The sequence below is a fragment of the Girardinichthys multiradiatus genome, chromosome 5 (genome assembly GCF_021462225.1).
Source record: "Girardinichthys multiradiatus isolate DD_20200921_A chromosome 5, DD_fGirMul_XY1, whole genome shotgun sequence".
NCBI classification, from domain to species: domain Eukaryota; kingdom Metazoa; phylum Chordata; class Actinopteri; order Cyprinodontiformes; family Goodeidae; genus Girardinichthys; species Girardinichthys multiradiatus.
This window is the reverse complement of record NC_061798.1, coordinates 29,521,720-29,543,406: the sequence shown is the minus strand read 5'-3', so window position 1 is coordinate 29,543,406 and position 21,687 is coordinate 29,521,720. Positions and strand designations below refer to the sequence as shown.

General features: G+C 42.4%; 1 protein-coding gene across 3 annotated transcripts; it reads left to right on the top strand.

The window, feature by feature from the left end:
* The first annotated feature begins 829 nt into the window (after positions 1-829).
* Positions 830-17,776, top strand: LOC124867710 (zinc finger protein OZF-like). Of its 3 annotated transcripts, none has more exons than XM_047364290.1 (4): positions 833-1,172; positions 3,407-3,771; positions 6,197-6,307; positions 17,340-17,776. In XM_047364290.1, the coding sequence occupies exons 1-3, from the start codon at positions 1,031-1,033 to the stop codon at positions 6,227-6,229; spliced, it is 540 nt and encodes a 179-aa protein (XP_047220246.1). In that variant the 5' UTR covers positions 833-1,030; the 3' UTR covers positions 6,230-6,307; positions 17,340-17,776. The 3 variants fall into 3 exon arrangements, with proteins under 3 accessions (XP_047220245.1, XP_047220246.1, XP_047220247.1); XM_047364291.1 differs by lacking the exon at positions 17,340-17,776 and adding an exon at positions 9,464-9,500; XM_047364289.1 differs by lacking the exons at positions 6,197-6,307; positions 17,340-17,776 and having other exon boundaries at positions 830-1,172; positions 3,407-5,977.
* Positions 17,777-21,687: the final 3,911 nt, after the last annotated feature.

Sequence of the window (21,687 nt, the reverse complement as noted above, 5' to 3'; positions counted from 1 at the left end):
TTCACTCAGTGCCATAAATACTGTAACTATCTGCTCCGGTCCGGTCCACTGCGAAGCCGGAAGAAGCTTCAAGAACCATATGCAGATTGTGCAGTAAAAGCCAGTGATAAATGCAGTGGAAAAACAACTCATTGTGTGGACGTTAACCCAGTTAAACTGCTTCATTTCTTTGTTTATGCATCCAGATGTTTTCATGTGTTTTGTTCTACAACGGGTGAGTACACTGAGTGCAGCAAAGCCACATTTATTGCTTAGTTTATTGCATTTAATGTTTAACGCTCAGTTTATAATACCTTAGTTAACCCAGTAACTGATCTATTTGATCTAATGTAAACAACTGCTAATATACACACGTGTATCTATAAATATGTGTGTATTTATTAATATAGAGAGACCTAGACGAAGTTTGTTTTTAGTGAAATTTATGACCACGTATCTCAACAACTGTTCATTTCAGTGGCATCAATTCATTTTTTAAAATTTGTTATCAATGTTTCATTTCCATAAGGTGGCAGCCCAGGGAGAGGAGAAGCCCAGGGAGAGGAGAGACAATGCATCCTAAGAGAAATATGAGCAATAAAGAAACTTTATGATAAAAATTTGAAAGGATTAAAGACACGTTTAGCAGAATAGACACAATGAAAAAAAGTATAGAGCAAACATTTACAAATTATTATACGATTTTTAAAAAGAACTCAATTGTGTAGTAGAATTTGATTATATAAAATAGATATTAATCCATGATGAACCACACTCCATACCAGTTTGATGCGGTAATGCACAGCTTCAGTTTATTCCAACCGCAAATAAACCTCAGAAGAAGAAGATACCGCGCATGACCCACGTGACTTCCGCCTTCAGGTTCTTTCCATAGAGGTCTATAGGAGAGTCGCCTCACTCTCTATTGTAACGCCCTGAGTTCTCCGTCTGATGAAAAATAAAGTAACGTTGCTTCGCTGAGTTTGGATGAAAGAGCTGTAACTGTTTAGGAACCGTTAAAGGATCGTTAGAAGAGAAACTAACAACAGAGATGTGGAGGCAGCAGCTCAAACGGTGGCAGAGTGCAGCAGAGGGAGAGATTTCTAAGACGGCGACAAAAGACAAAGAATATAAGCTGAGTCACGACATCATGGATGCTGGTTTCAACCCCAGAGTTGTGCTGCACAGATTAGGTTTGTATGTTTTCAGTTGGGAATATTTTTAAGGTTACTAATGGATTGGCTTCTTAACCATAATGTTGTGTTTTGTGTTTCTGGTCAGGAATAAAAGTTCTACTTTTTAATAAAAATGGAAAAGTTTAGTTGTATTTCTACTGCTTGTCTACAGGACAGCGAAGTACGTTTTCTTCTAAAATAACAGGATATAAAACAGGTTCCGCAGTGTAATGGTTTGACTATTTTAACTGGTGGCGAGATTAATTTGTTGAAATCTTTGCGTGTCGCAGATGTTTCTAAAGGACAGGTGGCTGCGTCGATGCCTGATTAAAAACGCTTCAAGAGCACCGCCGTTGACCATAACCAGTTCAACCTGCGACACACTATATCCCGTTCACATCTAAATATACTAGAATCAAATAATTGAAACTGTGAACAGGCTGAAATGGCTTCTTTTTTTTTTTTACCACCATGTTCTAGGAAAACATCAAAGACACTAAATTCACAGTGAAGGAGACGTTTTTTATTGAAGGAGATTTGTTTAGAAATATTAAGCATAAGCACATTTAAGCATAAATTAAAGCAGATCATACAAAACAACAAAAATACAGGGAATAAAAAAAATACAAAAGGAATGATGCTATGATCTGTGCAAGTTCATTAAGGGTCCGTGAATATCCCATATTCATCATTTGCTAGCAGAAGAGATTGTGCGTTTTTTCATTTCATCAATTTTAGAGCTTTGAGGCGATTGTACAAAAGAGACTTCTTAAAAACATAAAAAAGTGTATTAATTTTCCTTCATTTGGAAGTGTGGATGAAGCAGTTTTGGATTAACTTGCTTGTGAAATAAATTTTGTTGGCAGTTTTTCATCCTAAAAAATCACATATAAGTAAATTCTTTACCACCCATTTATGGTATTTTGGTTTAGTATGTAAGATTTTAACCACTTTAACGTCAGACATGCAAAATCTACAGCTTTCAGACCACCATCTTCATAGACTTGGAGTATTTTAAATTTTTTTTATGTGGTGTACCAGGTTTTTTCAAATAAAATTGAAGTTCAGCTGATTAATAGTTTTAGTATATTTATTAAATATGGAGAGAGAATATGCAGGGTAAATACATCGGGCCAAAGACTCAATTTTAATTAAGTATGTTCTTCCAAATACTGTCAGGTCTCTGTAGCCACATATTAAGGATGAATTTACATTTTACAGTTTGCTTTTGTGAATTTAATGTTTCATGATTAATTTCTTCCTTGGTTTTATAAACCCCTAGATATTTCACCGACTATTTGATGAAGATGTTATAGGCATTTGCTAGGCTACAGTCATGTATGGCTATTAATTCACATTTATTACAGTTAGCTCTGATGCTTTGGTAAATGTATCAAGGAGATCGAAGATTTTGGGAAGTTGTTTTAAGGTTGTTAGGAAAATAGTGGTATCATCTGCTAGCTGACTTATGATCATCAATGATCATCAAAATCTCTAGTTTGGGAATATCTGAGTTTTTTTTAATAGATTGCAAGAAATTCTACTGCCATGATGAATAAAAAGGGGAGATGTTACAGCCTTATTTAACTCCTGGTGAATTTTGGATTTTCATGAGCTGTATGCCAAAATCATCCGTATTAAGACAATAAAAGACCTGAAATATTTCAGTTAGTGTGCAATGAATCTAAAATATATGAATGTTAAATTTTCATCATGACATTATGGAAAATAATGAACTTTAACACAATATGCCAATATTTTGAGAAGGACCTGTACTTGTATTAGGTTTTTAATCAACTTACATTCCAGTGCATATTAGTTTTAAATTTTATCTTCTGTGGCTTTTGTGCCTCATTGATCTGATTTTATCCAACTGAAAGCTCTAAGAAACAAAATTATTAGTTTAAGCACAAGAAACGATCAGATGACACATAGGATACTGTTTAATACTGAGAACTTTGGGTCAAAGTTATTGAGGACATTTAATGTGAAACCATGTAATTTTTTTTATACAATCAAAAAAGGTACAGTTTGATTTCTAACACTGTCTCCTTATTGTAAAGAAGGGGATAGAAGTCCTTAGGACTGTGCAGTAAGGTGACTTTCCATCAATTAGCTGCAATTCAAACACTAAACATGATGTAAAAGTGTGACTTGTTCAAAAAACATGTTCAGTTTCTAAATCTTGTTTGAGCAAAAGCAGCATCAATAAAATAATCAACATGCATAATCTGTTGCAATGTTTCCTGCAGATGTTAAGCAGATACTGATGGTTGAAGAAGCTCCTCTAGACCACAGACCTTGTGATGACCTGCATGACCCAAAGCCCCCACACATAAAGGAGGAACAGGAGGAAGTCTGCACCAGTCTGGGAGGAGAGCAGCTTAATGGGAAGGAGGAGTTTAATCCCATCAGGTTTCCAGTGAATGCTACTCCCATAAAGAGTGAGGATGATAAACAGTCCCTACTGTTCTCACAGATTTATCAAGACAAAGTTAAAGGCAGAGAGCTTCCAGAAGAGAACGATAGAGGAGAAGAATCCATCCGGTTACAACATCATGAAGATGGTTCCATTTCTCCACAAACTGAAGACCCTAAGTATGAAGAGGACGATGATGTAAAGCACCACAGAATCCACAGAGAAGAGAAACCTTTCTGTTGTGATCTTTGTGGACAAAGATTTAGGCATAAAAGAAATTTAAACTGTCACATGAGAATCCACACAGGACAGAAACCTTTCTGTTGTGATCTATGTGGACAAAGATTTAGCCGTAAAGCAAATTTAAACAGACACACTCGAATACACACAGGACAGAAACCTTTCTGTTGTGAACGTTGTGGACAAACATTTAGCCAGAAATCAAATTTAAACAAACACATTAGAATCCACACAGGACAGAAACCTTTCTGTTGTGATCTATGTGGACAAAGATTTAGCCGTAAAGCAAATTTAAACAGACACACTCGAATACACACAGGACAGAAACCTTTCTGTTGTGAACGTTGTGGACAAACATTTAGCCACAAAGCAAATTTAAACAGTCACATTAGAATCCACACAGGACAAAAACCTTTCTGCTGTGATCTTTGTGGACAAAGATTTAGCGAGATATCAAGTTTAAACAAACACACTCGAATCCACACAGGACAGAAACCTTTCTGTTGTGAACTTTGTGGACAAACATTCAGTCATAAAGGATATTTAAACAGTCACATTCGATTCCACACAGGACAGAAACCTTTCTATTGTGAACTTTGTGGACAAAGATTCAGTCATAAAGGATATTTAAACAGTCACACTCAAATCCACACAGGACAGAAACCTTTCTGCTGTGATCTTTGTGGACAAAGATTTAGCCAGAAATCAAATTTAAACGAACACATTCAAATCCACGCAGGACAGAAACCTTTCTGTTGTGATCTTTGTGGACAAAGATTTAGCAAGAAATCAAATTTAAACAAACACATTCAAATCCACACAGGACAGAAACCTTTCTGTTGTGATCTTTGTGGACAAAGATTTACACACAAATCAAGTTTAAACAGACATATGAGAATCCACATTAAAGGGAAAATGGCTTAGCTATAAATACTCGCTCAAGCTGCACGGCTGTAGTTTGGTGAGACATTTCGATGTCATTAGAGGCAACAGTCTTCAAATGGCTTCAATGTTTCTCTGGGGGTTAATTTATATATTTTTTATGTCTTTACTTGTATAACTGGAATTTCTTTGCCAGGTAAGTTTTATTCACTATATTTAGTCTTTTGTTTAGATGGAGCTGTAGCACAGGTGTGTTTTCATTGTATGTAAATAGTTTTACGGTTTTAGATACAGAATCAGGGCACCTTGCTGTCATTAGGTCGACCATGAACTCCTCTGTATACCAGAGTATCTTTGAGTCAAGGTTAATCAGCTGAAGCTTGGATCAAAGTGGATCATCAGTAGGATAATAATCCCAAACAAAGCAGCAAATGTAAAAAGGATTGGCTTATAAAAAGACCAAATCCTGACTGAAATTCTAGGTTCTCACCAGAGCTGTGCAAAATTGATGTCGGCAAATCTCAATGAAACGAGTCAATGGTGAAAAGAGGGCCAAGATCATTTTTTTCTGTGTCTGAATCCCCCAGTCAATTACAGCTCATAGGTGTTTCTTCCTCATGTCAACACATCCTTGCTCAGTATGAAGGACTGCTGCAAAGTCAATGTCTTTATGCAGTTAGCTGGGCTTTCTTAACCTTTTAACCTGACGGACCCACCATTGGGTTCGGTTGAGACACAGAAGAGAAAATGACCGGTTTAAAGGTTCTGGACCACATTGGATGGATCGGTGATGGATCAGTGATTGATGTTTACAATCACCCCGACCCTCCTCCTCCAGAACAAAGAGGCTCCATCTTTGTTCAAAGAGGCAGTTTATATTGGAGTGACTAAAGGCTTGTTTGATTCAGAATTGGTCACTATACACTTTGCTGGACGAGTTTGTGTCACAAACAAGGAATTTGATTTGGGTTTCCAAAACCACAACATATAAAAAACATTTAGAGAGATAAAAATAAGGACAAGGAGCAGAATGTACAAGTGTGTGTGTGTGTGGGCTGGGATGCAGCCCATCATAATTTATATATGTCTATATAAATAATAATAGGGAAGGTTGTGAGTGCTGTATCCTTAGTTGTTTTCAGCTCAGTACTGAATGTTTTTCATTGATAGTTATTTTCTGCGAATTTGTATGCATTGTTTTTTATTGAATATTCTTTATTGCACATTGGTGTACATCGTTTGTCATGGATTATTCTTTTTTTCAATAAAAAAGGACAATTTAGTTTGATTTCTTTTTATTATATTGATTTTACGCTGTGTAAAATGGTACATGTCTTCATTGACTCTGGGGCTGATGCTAACTTTATTGATGTCAGCCTAGCTCATAAGCTTGCACTGGAGTTGGAACTTCTAGAGAGACCACATGAGATTTTTGCTATTGATGGGCATCTCATTGATCAAGTAACTCGCTGCACTAAGCCTGTTTCTGTACTCATTTTAGGAAACCACCACGACAGGATCATGTTTCTGCTAACCAGGTCTCCAGAGATTCCTGTGATTCTGGGACGTTCCTGGCTCATCAAACAAAGTCCAGTCATCAACTGGCTCACTGGTGAGGTTCAGTCTTGGGGGCCATCATGCTCCACTAATTGTTTGAGGGAAGCCCCTATCATGACATCTCCCTGTGAGATCAACCTTGTTTATCCAGACTTGTCTAAGGTCCCTAAGATTTATCATGATTTGTGTGAGATATTTAACAAATCTAAGGCCACTTCTCTACCACCCCATAGAGAGTACAACTGCCATTGACCTTCTCCCTGGTACTACCCCTCCTCGAGGCAGAATCTATTCCATTACAGGTCCTGAGAGAGAGGCAATGGAGGAATACATTTCTGACGCCCGCAAGGCAGGACTTATCAGAAAGTCTTCTTCTCCTGCTGGTGCAGGATTCTTCTTTGTTGGCAAGAAGGATGGTTCACTTAGACCATGCATCGATTATTGAGGTCTAAACGAAATAACAGTTAAGAACAGATACCCTCTACCTCTCATGACCTCTGCTTTTGAGCTCCTTCAAGGTAGTACTGTCTTCACCAAACTGGATCTGCGTAATGCCTACCATCTGGTCCGCATAAGAGAAGGAGACGAATGGAAGACAGCTTTTAACACCCCTTCAGGTCATTATGAATACTTGGTCATGCCTTTCGGGCTCACCAATGCCCCAGCCGTCTTCCAGGCATTGATTAATAATGTTTTAAGGGACATGCTAAACAGATTTGTTTTTGTACACCTTGATGACATCTTAATTTTTTCAAAGGATCTTTCTACCCATATCAAACATGTTCGTGAGGTTCTTCTCAAGCTTCTCCAAAATAAACTATTTGTTAAGGCCGAGAAATGTTCATTCCATCAATCATCTGTATCCTTTCTGGGCTTTGTCATAGCTCCTGGCAGAATTCACATGGACCCCTCAAAGGTGGCTGCAGTCCTGGAGTGGCCTGACCCATCCAGTTTGAAGGAACTTCAACATTTTCTTGGGTTTGCCAATTTTTACCGCCGTTTTATCAAGGGTTATAGTTCTGTGGCTGCCCCTCTTTATCAACTCACTTCTATAAAGACTCAGTTCAAATGGTCCTCAGAAGCCAAACAGGCCTTTGACAAACTAAAACGTCTCTTTACCTCAGCTCCTATTCTGCGTTTTCCAGATTCATCGAACCCTTTTGTTGTGGAGGTTGATGCCTCGGAGACTGGGGTTGGCGCTGTCCTGTCGCAAAGGTTTTCAGACGATGCTAGGTTACATCCTTGTGCTTTTTTTTCTCGCCGGCTTTCGACCTCCGAGAGAAACTATGATGTTGGGAACAGAGAACTATTGGCAATCAAACTAGCGTTAGAGGAATGGAGGCACTGGCTTGAGGGGTCCACACATCCTTTTACTGTGTGGACAGACCATAAGAACTTGGAATATCTCAAATCTGCCAAGAGATTTAACCCACGCCAGGCTAGATGGTCACTATTTTTTAGTAGATTTAACTTCACCCTAGCCTATCGACCTGGCAGCAAGAACATCAAGCCTGATGCACTTTCTAGACTTCATCGGTTTTCTGTCTGTCCTTCTGATTCTGTTGATCACGACTACATCCTTTCCCCCAAGACCAGGCTAGCTCTTACCAGTATCGAAAGCCTGCTCAAGAGGAGTCATCAGAGAGAACCACCTCCTGTTCAGTGTCCTAAGGGACTTCTGTATGTTCCTGAGGAAATGGTGTCTAAAGTCCTTTAGTTCTGTCATGGCTCTAAACGTTTCTATCACCCAGGTATTACTAGGACCCTGGCAGTGGTCCAGTCAGGTTTCTGGTGGCCCACACTCAGAAAGGACACGTGAGAGTTTGTGTCAGCATGTACCACCTGCTCCAGAGTTAAGCCCTCAAGACGCCCTCCAGCCGGTCTACTAAGGCCTCTTCCTATTCCACACCGACCATGGTCCCACATCTCTATGGATTTTGTCACCGGTCTACCTCCTTCTCATGGTAACACTGTACTCCTCACTGTGGTTGACAGATTTTCCAAGATGACCCACCTCATTCCTCTCCGCAAGTTACCCTCAGCTCCTGTACTCGCTGATGTAATAACCCGAAAGGTTTTTAGACTTCATGGCATTCCCCGTAACATCGTTTCAGATAGAGGACCTCAGTTCATTTCCCGTTTCTGGGGTGCGTTTTGCACCCTTCTTGGCATTGACATCAGCCTTTCTTCAGGTTTCCATCCTCAGACAGACGGCCAGACAGAAAGGATGAATCAGGAAGTTGAGACCAAATTACGCATCCTATGCATGGATGCTCCCAGTCGCTGGTCACAGAATTTACCATGGGTGGAGTACGCCATCAAGTGATTACCATCAAGTGCCACAGGTCTGTCACCATTTCATGTTGTTTATGGCTATCAACTGCCTATTCTCTCTGTTCAGGAAGGGGTTACCCAGGTTCCTGCTGCCCATTTAACAGCACGTCGTTGTCTCAGAGTCTGGAGAAAGGCCAGAGCATCTCTCTGCAAGATCTCAGCTGTCTATGCCTGTAATGCCAACTGTCACAGATCCCAAGCTCCAAGATACCTGGTGGGTCAGAAGGTCTGGTTATCCACTAAGGATTTACCCATCAAGGTAGAGAATCGCAAGTTGGCACCCCATTTTGTGGGTCCTTTTCCTATTGCCAAGGTCATTAACCCACTAGCTGTGCGTCTCAGTCTACCTTCTTCATTACGTGTGCACCCCACTTTCCATGTCTCCAAGGTCAAACCTGTAAGGTCATCCACGTTTTGCCCTCCTTCCAGACCCCCTCCACCCCCCCAACTCATAGATGGAGCCCCTGTCTTCACTGTAAAACGCTTGATACGTTCCCGACGTTGGGGCCGTGGCATCCAATACCTGGTGGACTGGAAGGGCTATGGTCCTGAGGAGAGGTCTTGGATACCTTCTCGCCTGATCCTGGATAAGGGCCTTATCCGCGATTTTCATCGCCGACATCCGGACCAGCCCAGAGGGGCGTCAAGGGCCGCCCCTTGAGGAGGGGCTGATGTCATGATTCCAGCCCTTCAGCTCCACCTTGACTGTGCTGATTACTCATTGCCTTCACCTGCACTGGGCTGCTCCTATTTAATCAGCTGCTCGTCACCAGCTCAGTGCGAGATCGTCTGTTGCCTCTGTCACAGCTTTCAAGCCCTGATTCATGTTTCAAGAGTTTTTTCTGGTTATCTGATCCTGCCTGTTTTTTGACCACAGATTTCTGCCTTGTCCTTCTGCTGTTTGGAAAAATCCTGACCTCACGTTGCTGAAACCTGCCTGTCTCTGGATTACTGGACTATCCCTGCCTGAAACCCTCCAGTGCTTTACCTTGGATTGTCTCCCGCTTCTGCATCTGGTTGGTGGAAATATTCTCTGTCTCCTGTTTGTTCCTGGAACCCCCCAAGACCTCCTGTTGTCCACTTCCCCTTCCTCCCCGGCTGGATTTCAGTTCCCTGATAAACCTCCATTCCTGTCCTTCCTGTCTGACCGCTTCAGTGGAACCTCTTCTACCCAATTATTATTATTATTTTTTTATATTAAAACTTTTGGTTAACCATTCTCTTGTCTGGCTGCATTTTGGGTTCTGGTTGAGTTGCTTCATCGTTACACCATCATTCTATTCTCTTTATTTTATTTTATTTAAATTACCTCTGGTGTTTGATTTTACAATTTGATTTGTTTTTCTGTGTCTGTATCTGTGTTTATTTTCTTTGTGATTGTATTGTAATTGTATGTACAGCGCTTTGAGTGTCTCGTTGCTGAAAAGCGCTTTATAAATAAACTTACCTTACCTTACCTTTAAACCCCAACACGAAACGGCTGAGGTGGGGTCAACAAGCAAACCCACCCCAGCCCACCACCTCTCCCCTTGGGCCACTCCAGAGTTGAATAGACGAGGCCCCTCTCGAGGAGATGGGTTCCAGAGCCCCGCTGTGCGTGGAGGTGAGCCCGACTATTTCTAGTCAATATCTCTCGACCTCCCGCACAAGCTCAGGCTCCTTCTCTCCCAGTGAGGTGACATTCCACGTCCCTAGAGCCAGCCTAAGCATCCGGGGATCGGGTCCTTCGTCTGCCGCCCAATCCTCTTTGCACCGGACACTCACGGTTCCCCCTGCAGGTGGTGGGCCCCCTGGGGGATGGCCTCGCGTCTCTCCTTTGGCCTTGGCCCGGCCTGGTCCCGCGAGGAGCAACCCAGCCACCAGGTGCTCTCTGACGGGTCCCGACCCCAGGCCTGGCTCCAGGGTGGGACCCCGGCTCCGCCGTACCGGGCGATGTCACGTGCCTTGTTTGTTTAGTCCTCATGAGGGTGTCTTGAACCGCTCTTTGTCTGACCTGTCACCTAGAGCCTGTTTACCATGGGAGACCCTACCAGGGGCATTTAAGCCCCAGACAACATAGCCTCTAGGATCATTCGGGCACTCAAACCCCTCTACCACGTTAAGGTGGCTGTTTGAGGAGGGGTTGAGATTTAATACTTACATTCACACCCCTCCTTGAACCGTCACCTTAACGTGGTGGAGGGGTTTGAGTGCTCAAATGATCCTAGAGGCTATGTTGTCTGGGGCCTAAATGCCCCTGGTAGGGTCTCCCATGGCAAACAGGTTCTAGGTGATGGGTCAGACAAAGAATGGTTCAAGAACCCCTCGTGACGTCGCCCGGTACGGCGGAGCCGGGGTCCCACCCTGGAGCCAGGCCTGGGGTCGGGACTCGTCGGGGAGCGCCTGGTGGCCGGGTTGCTCCTCGTGGGATCCGGCTGGGCCAAGCCCGAACGAGAGACGCGAGGCCATCCCCCAGTGGGCCCACCACCTGCAGGGGGAACCGTGAGGGACCGGTGCAAAGAGGATTGGGTGGCGGACGAAGGTGGAGACCTCAACGGCCCGATCCCCGGATGCTTAGGCTGGCTCTAGGGACGTGGAATGTCACCTCGCTGGGGGGGAAGGAGCCTGAGCTTGTGTGGGAGGTCGAGAGATATCGACTAGAAATAGTCGGGCTCGCCTCCACGCACAGCGTGGGCTCTGGAACCCATCTCCTTGAGAGGGGTTGGACTCTCTTCTACTCTGGAGTGGCCCACGGGGAGAGGCGGCGGGCTGGTGTGGGTTTGCTTGTTGCCCCCCAGCTCAGCCATCTCGTGTTGGGGTTTACCCCAGTGGATGAGAGGGTTGTATCCCTGCGCCTTCGGGTTGGGGAGAGGTCTCTGACTATCATTTCAGCCTACGGGCCGAGTGGTAGTGCAGAGTACCCTGCCTTCTTGGCGTCCCTGTCGGGGGTGCTGGATAGTGCCCCTCCCGGGGACTCCATTATTCTGCTGGGGGACTTCAACGCCCACGTGGGGAACGACAGTGACACCTGGAGAGGCGTGATCGGGAGGAATGGCCTCCCCGATCTGAATCCGAGTGGTGTTTTGTTATTGGACTTCTGTGCTAGTCACGGATTGTCCATAATGAACACCATGTTCAAACATAAGGGTGTCTATCAGTGCACTTGGTACCAGGACACCCTAGGCAGGAGGTCGATTATCAACTTTGTTGTCGTATCATCAGACCTTCGGCCGCATGTTTTGGATACTCAGGTGAAGAGAGGGGCTGAGCTGTCCACTGATCATCACCTGGTGGTGAGTTGGATCCGCTGGAGGAGGAGAAAGCCGGACAGACTCGGCAGGCCCAAGCGCATAGTGAGGGTCTGCTGGGAACGCCTGGCGGAGCCCTCGGCCAGGGATGTATTCAACTCCCACCTCCGGGAGAGCTTCGACCAGATCCCGGGGGATGTTGGAGACATAGAGTCCGAGTGGACCATGTTCTCTGCATCTATTGTCAATGCTGCTGCCCATAGCTGCGGCCGTAAGGTCTGCGGTGCCTGTCGTGGCGGCAATCCCAGAACCCGGTGGTGGACACCGGCAGTAAGGGATGCAGTTAAGCTGAAGAAGGAGTCCTATCGGCTGTGGTTGGCTTGTGGGACTCCTGAGGCGGCTGACGGGTACCGTGAGGCCAAGCGTGCTGCGGCCCGGGCTGTGGCAGAGGCAAAAACTCGGGCCTGGGAAGAGTTCGGTGAGGCCATGGAGAAGGACTACCGGTTGGCCTCGAAGCGATTCTGGCAAATCGTCCGGCGCCTCAGGAGGGGGAAGCAGTGCTTTGCCAACACTGTTTATAGTGGGGGCGGGAGACTGCTGACCTCGACTGAGGACATTATCGGGCGGTGGAAGGAGTACTTCGAGGATCTCCTCAATCCTGCCATCACACATTCCGTGGTGGAAACAGAGGCTGGGGACTCGGGGTTGGACTCTTTCATCACCCAGGCTGAAGTCACCGAGGTGGTTAAAAAGCTCCGCGGTGGCAAGGCTTCGGGGGTGGATGAGATCCGCCCTGAGTACCTCAAGTGTCTGGATGTTGTAGGGCTGTCATGGTTGACACGCCTCTTCAACATTGCGTGGCGGTCGAGGACAGTGCCTCTGGACTGGCAGACTGGGGTGGTGGTCCCCTTTTATAAGAAGGGGGACCGGAGGGTGTTTTCCAACTACAGGGGGATCACACTCCTCAGCCTCCCTGGTAAGGCCTACGCCAGGGTATTGGAGAGGAGAGTCCGACCGATAGTCGAACCTCGGCTTCAGGAGGAACAGTGTGGTTTTCGTCCCAGCCGTGGAACACTGGACCAGCTCTATACCCTCTACAGGGTGCTCGAGGGTTCATGGGAGTTTGCCCAACCGGTTCACATGTGTTTTGTGGACCTGGAGAAGGCATTCGACTGTGTCCCTCGTGATGCCCTGTGGGGGGTGCTCCAGGAGTATGGAATCGGGGGCCCTTTATTAGGGGCCATCCGGTCCCTGTACGAGCGGAGCAGGAGTTTGGTCCGCATTGCCAGCACTAAGTCGGACCTGTTCCCAGTGCATGTTGGACTCCGGCAGGGCTGCCCTTTGTCGCCGGTCCTGTTCATAACTTTTATGGACAGGATTTCTAGACGCAGCCAAGGGCCGGAGGGGGTCTGGTTTGGGGACCAGTGGATTTCGTCTCTTCTTTTTGCGGATGACGTGGTCCTGCTGGCCCCCTCTAGCCAAGACCTACAGCATGCGCTGTAGCGGTTCGCAGCCGAGTGTGAAGCGGCTGGGATGAGGATCAGCTCCTCCAAGTCCGAGGCCATGGTACTCGACCGGAAAATGGTGGCTTGTCCTCTTCAGGTTGGAGGGGAGTTCCTGCCTCAAGTGGAGGAGTTTAAGTATCTCGGGGTCTTGTTCACGAGTAAGGGAAGAATGGAGCGGGAGATCGACAGACGGATCGGTGCAGCTGCCACAGTAATGGGGGCGCTGTGCCGGTCCATTGTGGTGAAGAGAGAGCTGAGCCGAAAAGCAAAGCTCTCAATTTACTGGTCGGTCTACGTTCCTACCCTCACCTATGGCCATGAACTTTGGGTCATGACCGAAAGAACGAGATCACGGATACAAGCGGCTGAAATGAGCTTCCTCCGTAGGGTGGCCGGGCACTCCCTTAGAGATAGGGTGAGGAGCTCGGCCATCCGGGAGGAGCTCGGAGTAGAGCCGCTGCTCCTCCACATTGAGAGGAGCCAGTTGAGGTGGCTCGGGCATCTATACCGGATGCCTCCTGGGCGCCTTCCTCGGGAGGTGTTCCAGGCACGTCCCACCGGGAGGAGGCCCAGGGGATGGCCCAGGACACGCTGGAGGGACTATGTCTCTCGGCTGGCCTGGGAACGCCTTGGGCTCCCCCTGGAGGAGCTGGAGGAGGTGTCTGGAGAGAGGGACGTCTGGGTGTTTCTACTGAGTCTGCTGCCCCCGCGACCCGGTCCTGGATAAGCGGAAGACGACGAACGAACGAACTTACATTCACAATTTAATGAACACAATACTCTGACCCTTTTGAATCCTACACATAAAAAGAGACCAATTGAGGTATGGAAAGACACTAAAACAAACACTAGAACAAGAAACCTAAACTAAACCAAGCATTGTTACAATAATAGCAACTCATAAAACTAGTGACCCCATTCTTAAATATAATAAGGACTTACTGCATTAGAAAATATAGATGGATCTAAATAAAGCTAGATTAGAATAAAACATCCAGAGCCGTTATAATCTTGCTGATAAGTACCACAAAAATTGTTATGGTACCAGATGATTACAAGAGAGCAGCTTTATCATGGCCAAACAGAAACATTTGTAGAGAAGACCCAATGTCCTTCGACCTGATTTTGACTTTATTTAACCCTATCATGGCACATATTATGTATGGAAATAAATAAAAGGTATAATTGGCAGCACTGACAACTGATTATTGGTGTAAAATACATAAAGATAACTGATCAATATACTCCAAAAGATGATTTTTCAAAAACTGTATAACTAATAATGGCAGTGATTAAACTTGGAAAAACTTTCACTAATTTAAGACTTACAGTAAGAGGAAAAATGCTGTTAAGTCTCTATAAATTGAAAAGAATAAATGTACGATTGCCTTCTGACAAGATTAAAATTAATTTACTATATTTGAAACTTGGTTTTCACCAAAAGTGGTAGTTGCACTAAATGATAGAGTTGATTTAATTGATGGAATTCAAACAATAAAATACCTGGTGGGTTATGCATACCGATTTATATCAAGTCAAGACAAGTTTATTTATATAGCCCTTCTCAGCAACAAGGCACTCAAGGCGCTGTACATAAAGAAAAACATTACGATGATACAGGAAATAAAACAACAGAGGTAAGAATAGAATGATGGATAAGAAAATGAATGGAAAGTTGGACTAAAAACTTAACATCACAAAATGTCAAAAAATAACTGAAGCTTGGAAACTGTTTGTGCTCTAGTTGGTACTCTGCAGCCTTTCGATTCCATCTGCAACTTAACCAGTCGAGAAGCTTAGCCGAAAGTCTTTGGTTTTCAATTTAATTATTTAAGGATGTTTAGATGGTTGTTTTGAGTCATGGCAATTTACAGCTTTGTAAGGAGTCCACAAACTTTCTCAAGTCTGCACTATCCTTTCCTGTAATCCTTGGCCATATAGGTAGCTTGACTCTAAAGGCTTTAGCAATAATGAAAGGCTCACCACAGTGTTCATTAAGCATATTCCTGCTGAATCATACGAATCTTCAGAGCCAATTAAGAAGTAGCCCTCTAAGGCTTCTCTTTCAGGTCCACCAACATTCTTCTGTAGAAAGAATATCTTTGATTATGCATTTATCCTCCTTTGCAACCATTTGGAGTTTTTTTCTTTGTTGTTCTTGTTCAGACGTGATCTGTAGAGCAGCTTTTGTTGCAGCATATTCTGCAGCAGCCTCTTGTATTTTGGCTGAGGAGACGATGGACACAATGGTGTTGGCCTTAGATTGACTGAGAGCTGAAAATGTGACACTAGACTTTGGGGATACGAATACAGAGCCGGCACCAGGCCATATGATTTCTGCACTTGCTTCTTGTATTTGAGATTGATTGTTTTTCACAACAATTCCAGTTATAGCTGCACACTTGTCTAATGTACAATGCATTTCATGAGGTGGGCTGTCAGTTGTCCTGTGTTCAACATAAACAGAATTCAGTTCAGCTAATTCCTTTTCTACAGTGCTTATGTTTTTGTGTAGAATGTCATGTGGATCTTTCTTAATGACAGGTTTTTTTGCAACTTTAGTTAATGCTTTCCATCTTTCATAAATGCTGTCAAAACAAACTTGTAGCCCTTTTAACTTGTCTTTGAGGAATTATTTTCCTCTTTCTGACAATGTGCGAGGTCTTTCACTTCTACGTGGCTCTCTTTGCACTGCTCTAAACAGATGAAACCTGTTTCTTGCGGCATGTTCTTGTCAGGTTCTGCCATTTTCAGTGTTCGGAGTTTGGTTTGTAATCCATGTTTCATGTTTTTGGTCTGGTCCTCTGTTTTCCTGCAGCCTGCTTTCACACCTGTTCACCGTTTTCCTTGATTATCAATTCTCTCTGTCCATTGGTTCACCCTGTATTTCACTTTGCATTTAAGTCTTCAGTTACTATTGTTCTTGGCTGGTTCCTACTATGATGTCTGGTTTTTTTACCCTGTGTCCTGATCTGGTTCTGGCTCCATAGACACCTGGCGTTCAGTCAGCTGTTTGTGTTCCCTGCTTGCCTGACTTTGAGAAGAGAGTATTAAAACTCATTTTACTTTCACTTACCTTGCTCCTGGTGTCATTTCTGCACATTGGTCCTACCACAAACACCACTACATGACTTATGTGTCAAATCGTAATGAATTGCTTATTTATTGATAAAGTCTTTTTTTTAACTTTTACTTGTCCTGGGAAATGAATTTGTCCTCTTTATGCTTGCATTAACTTGCATTAATTCCCTCTTGTTACCTGGAATCACTGTTGGTGTTAGGCTTTACACAGCTCCATATTGTTTCTCCAACTTTGTGTCACACTTCCACACATAAACTGTAATGCATGGCTTCTGGACATCTTCATGAAGACACGGACAAACTTGTGTCCATAAACTTGCAGTGACTTGTTGCTGCTTGATGTAATGACGAGATGTCGCCATGAGATGGCTGGGAACCACGCAGGTCGGAGTTTGACAATCACTCCTTTCCTCTCGTCATTCAAGACTTTGTTTACTGACGGCTCAAAACGATGTTTTATTGTTGTTTTACAAACGTAGCTTGACATTGTCTTGATACAACTTACATAAACGTGCCGCCTTGGCCACCGTCGAACTAAGAACCAACATAAATTGCACTAGTTACAAATAGACACAAACTGGAAAATTTAAGTAAAATTTAATTGAATGACGAAATGACAGAAATGACGAAAGTCAACTTAAAACATACCACACTGGCTGATCCGTTCTTGAGAAGAGAATTGAGGACTTGTAATGATACTTATAAGCTTATAAACTTTTTGTACACATGTATACATGTACTGTATGTTTGGGTTCGCTCACTCAGCATCTTGTGAACTAATAAAAATAAGAAATAATTGTTTGTAGCAGCTTGGAGCAAGAATGTGTTGTTTGGCACTTCTTGAATGTGCAAGTTAGAGTATAGTGTATATACAGTGCAAATACATTCATTAGTTGCCATTCGATTGTAATAATAATCTGTTTATTAAATTGTGCTCAAGTTGCAGGAACAGTGACATTCAGGAACCCTACATCAGACGCCATCATGGATGTGTGTGCATTCTTGGAGGCGCCTCTACTTCCAAAATAGGAAGATCCTGTCAAGTAATGGGAAATTCAACCCTTGTGTACCCCAGACTTAGCAAGCTCATTGCTAAGAAGCTTTGCATCGTTGCAACCGCTGTTCCATCTGAGAGAATTTTCTCCAAGAATGGCCAAATTTCCTCAGATACCAAAGAGGCCTTAAGCCAGGGCTATTTCTTTTGTTTGAAAGTTTGCATACTTGTTTTAGCTAATGCTTAAAGTTACAGTTCTGTTGTGTGCCTTTTAAATAAAAAAGAAAATATTAATCTTGCTTAATACAGATGATTATACTTTTGTGGGGAATTTCACCCACATATGCTAGGTTTCCCAGAATTAATATATTCAACCCTATATTAGGAAAAAAATTACTTGTTCTTCAAAATATCAGCTGCTACTGCTCCATGCTGCTCACTTCGCCTCCCGTTGTTTCACTCAGTGCCATAAATACTGTAACTATCTGCTCCGGTCCGGTCCACTGCAAAGCCGGAAGAAGCTTCAAGAACCATATGCAGATTGTGCAGTAAAGTATGCCTTCAGGTTCTTTCTATAGAGGTCTATTGGAGAGTCGCCTCACTCATGCACGAAGATTGGTAATTTCCCCGGAACTTACCCACGCGGGCTGTGGCTACTGCTCGGAGGAAACTTGACAAGCTCGATCCCGCTTTCTTTTGACTTACTGGATAAACTTGCTTTCATATTGGAAACGGCGGAATAAGGCATAAACTGGTATGTGAATGGTTCGGATGGAAGGACAGGCAGGAGAAGGGGAAGATATGGATTTTGAGGGATGTACACCGGTAGGTAGGGGGAGAGGAAGAGGACGTGGGAAAAAGGAGGAAGGAGGGATGTTTGAAAGTCAGGGTAACAAGCGAGAGTTGGAAGGAAGCAGCTTGGATGAAGAGAGAATAGTTAGAAGGAAAATACTGAAGGAAGAATTTAAAATAATAATAAAATTAAGGAATGAGGATGAGCACAATAACCTAAGCCAGATAGTGATTTCTAGAGAAATAAAAAACAAAATAGGAGATGTAGAAATGGTGAAAGTATTAAGAGACGGAAACGTATTAGTGACGTGTAAACAAAAAATGAAGGCTCTACATGTAGAAAGCATTGGGGAAAAAATGGTTGTAGAGAGAAAGATCTTAGGAGAAAATAAATCGACCCGGGGGGTGATTTTTAGTATCCCTCAGGATGAAGATTTAGACAAAATAAGAAGAAGCATTACTGGTGCAAAAGTGAACTCGCTGAAAAGATTATCAAAAACTGTTAACGGACAAAGAGTAGGAAATCTGTCAGTGATGATTGAATTTGCAGAAACAATCTTGCCAGAAAACATAAAAATAGGATTCTTGAGCTTCCAAGTAAGACCATACATCCCTCCACCACTTAGATGTTACAAATGCCAGAGATATGGACACAGAGCAGCAGTTTGCAAAGGAAAGCAGAGGTGTGCAAAGTGTGGAGAGGACCACAAGATAGAAGACTGTAAAGAAGTGCGAGAAAAATGTTGTAACTGCGGAGGTCAACATCGAGTTACATATGGAGGATGTGAGGTGAGAAAAACAGCAAAGGAAATCCAGCATGTTAAGGTGAGCAAAAACACAAGTTATGCAGAAGCAGTCAAAAGTGTGAAAGGACAAAAGATAATAGAGGTGGAACAAAAAGAGAGACAAATTCCTCAAAAACTGCAAACAGAAGAGAATATTGAGTTATCGGTAGAAAAATTAATACTATTCACTGCTTATGTCATCGATTGCACTGACCAGGCCAAACATAAAACTGAAAAAATTTAAATAATTGTGAGAGGAGCAGAAAAATTTCTAGGTTTCAAAGAGGGATCTTGGGAGAACATCAATAAGAGGTTGGAAACAGAGGGGAGACCAGGAACCCCAGCAGATAACATATGAGAAACTACAGTGGAATGTCTGATAGCTAATGGACAGGAACTGAAATCATATATTAATAAACTTGAAGAGAAACCAGAGGTGATTTGTGTACAGGAGACACGGTTAAAACCAACATTAGATTTTGTTATTAAAGGGTATGATAGTATAAGAAGGGATCGACCAGAAGGAAATGGAGGAGGGTGTGCGATATTTATAAAGGAAGGAGTACAATATCAAATATTAGGAAAAGGTAAAGATTTAGAGTATATAGTTGTTGAAATTTGGGAAAAAGAAGGAAAATGTAAGATAATTATGTCATGATGTAGGGTTGTTTGGTTTTTGGTTTCGGGGTTTTTCCTTATGTTTTTCACTGTTCAAGTTTTGAATCATGTTTCTGTTTATTTTCCTGGTCATGCTTTTGTTTTGTCGTCTTGTTCATGTTTTGTTAAGTTTGGTTTTCGGATCTGGTTATGCTTTAGCTTCATGTTTTTCTAGTTTGTTTATTAGAGTCTCTGTTTTTGCCGCAGCCACGTTTTGTTCTGTCTGTCAATTAAGTTTATTCGGCTCACCTGTCCAAATTAATCTGTCCCCTTGCTCCACCTGGTTTTCACGCTATATATTTACACCTGTTCTGTTAGTCTTGGCGGAAACATCTTTCATTCTCATGCTCATGTCTAGTTCTCTAACTAAGTCTTGTTTTTTTTCGATCATGCCATGCCTGTCTTGCCTGCCCGTTTGTGTTGTTCCTGCCTCCTGCTGAGTGAGTTTTCGTTATTAAACTTTTTTCTTCTTCACTTACCATCACGCTGCCTGCTCGTCTGCATTCTGGGGTCCGATATCAAGTAAACCTTGACAAATACATTTTTATAATCCATGTAAAACATTATCAATGGAGTGGATGGAGGAGATGTTGTAATATCTGGAGGAGAAAGTAATATGGTGCGGGGATTTTAATGCTAATAGCACAATATGGGGAAAATGCAATGATAAAAACGGACAAGTTATAGAAGAAGTAATAGAAATAAAAAATTTAGTATGTCTTAATGATGGAAGGGGTACAAGATTTAATTTAAGAACGGGAACAGAGTCAACAATTGATTTAACTTTGGTATCAAATTCGTTAGCTGTATATGTTAGTGGGATATAGATAAAAATACAACAATAGGTAGTGATCATTATCCCATTAAGATCAGAACAGGACTAACATTAAACATTAAGAATATAAAAATAAATAAATGGAATTTTAATAAGGCAGACTGGATTAAATTTCAATATCTCAGTGAAAAAAATCTAGGAAAAATAGACATGACAATGGATGTAAATAATAGAAATGAATGTGTTTGTAAGATAATTATAGAAGCTGCAGAAAATTCAATAAAGAAAGGAGGAAGATGATGTGATAGGAAAATGGTACCATGGTGGACAAGTGAATGTAGAGAAGTAATAAAATTAAGAAATAAAGCATTTAAAAGAAATCCAGTATTTCAGAATCTCATTGAATATAAAAGAAAACAAGCAATGGTAAGGAAAATTATTAGGAATGCAAAAAGAGAATAATGGAGGAATTTTTGTAGTATGGTAGGGAGAGAAACAAAAATTGATAAAAAATGGAAAACAATTAAAAGAATGAATGGTATTAAGAAAGAATATGGATATCCAATATTAAAAGTAGAAAATACAAATATAATAACAGATGAAGAAAAAGCTGAAATACTAGCTAAAACATTAAATAAAATTCATAATTCAAATAACATTAGTGATGAAGGAAGGAAAGGGAGGGAAGCCACAAAACTGAAATACAAATATTTACTACAGAACACTGAAGAAACACATAACTTAATGAATGAACCATTTACAAAAGCAGAACTGAACTCGGTGCTTAGAAAAATTAAGAATACGGCACCTGGTAAAGATCAGATTTGTTACACAATGACACAACATCTCAGTGAAACGTTTTAAGACGTCATGTTAGAGCTTTATAATAAAGTCTGGGAGGAGTGGGAGCTGCCTCAGAGCTGGAAGGAGTCAATCATCGTACCAATAACTAAACCAGGAAAAGACAACACAAAACCAGAAAATTATAGACCCATTGCATTAACATCAAATGTATGCAAAATAACGGAAAAAATGATTAATAATAGATTAACATATTATTTGAATAGCAACGGGTATATTACTAAAGTGCAAAGTGGTTTTAGAAAAGAGAGAAATATTAATGATCCAACGTTTAGAACATGAAATCAGAAGAGCGCAAGTTAATAAATAAAGTGTAGTAGCTGTATTTTTTGACATAGAGAAAGCTTATGACATGATGTGGGTTGAAGGATTACTGATTAAATTAAATGAAAATTACTGGGAAAATGTTTAACTGGATTCAAAA

What these genes read in the sequence shown, in the direction of transcription:
- LOC124867710 (XM_047364289.1), top strand. Translation starts at nt 1,031, where the DNA reads ATGTGGAGGCAGCAGCTCAAACGGTGGCAGAGTGCAGCAGAGGGAGAG. An exon ending in AGTTGTGCTGCACAGATTAG is followed by an intron (nt 1,173 to 3,406) that starts GTTTGTATGTTT and finishes TGTTTCCTGCAG; the next exon opens with ATGTTAAGCAGATACTGATG.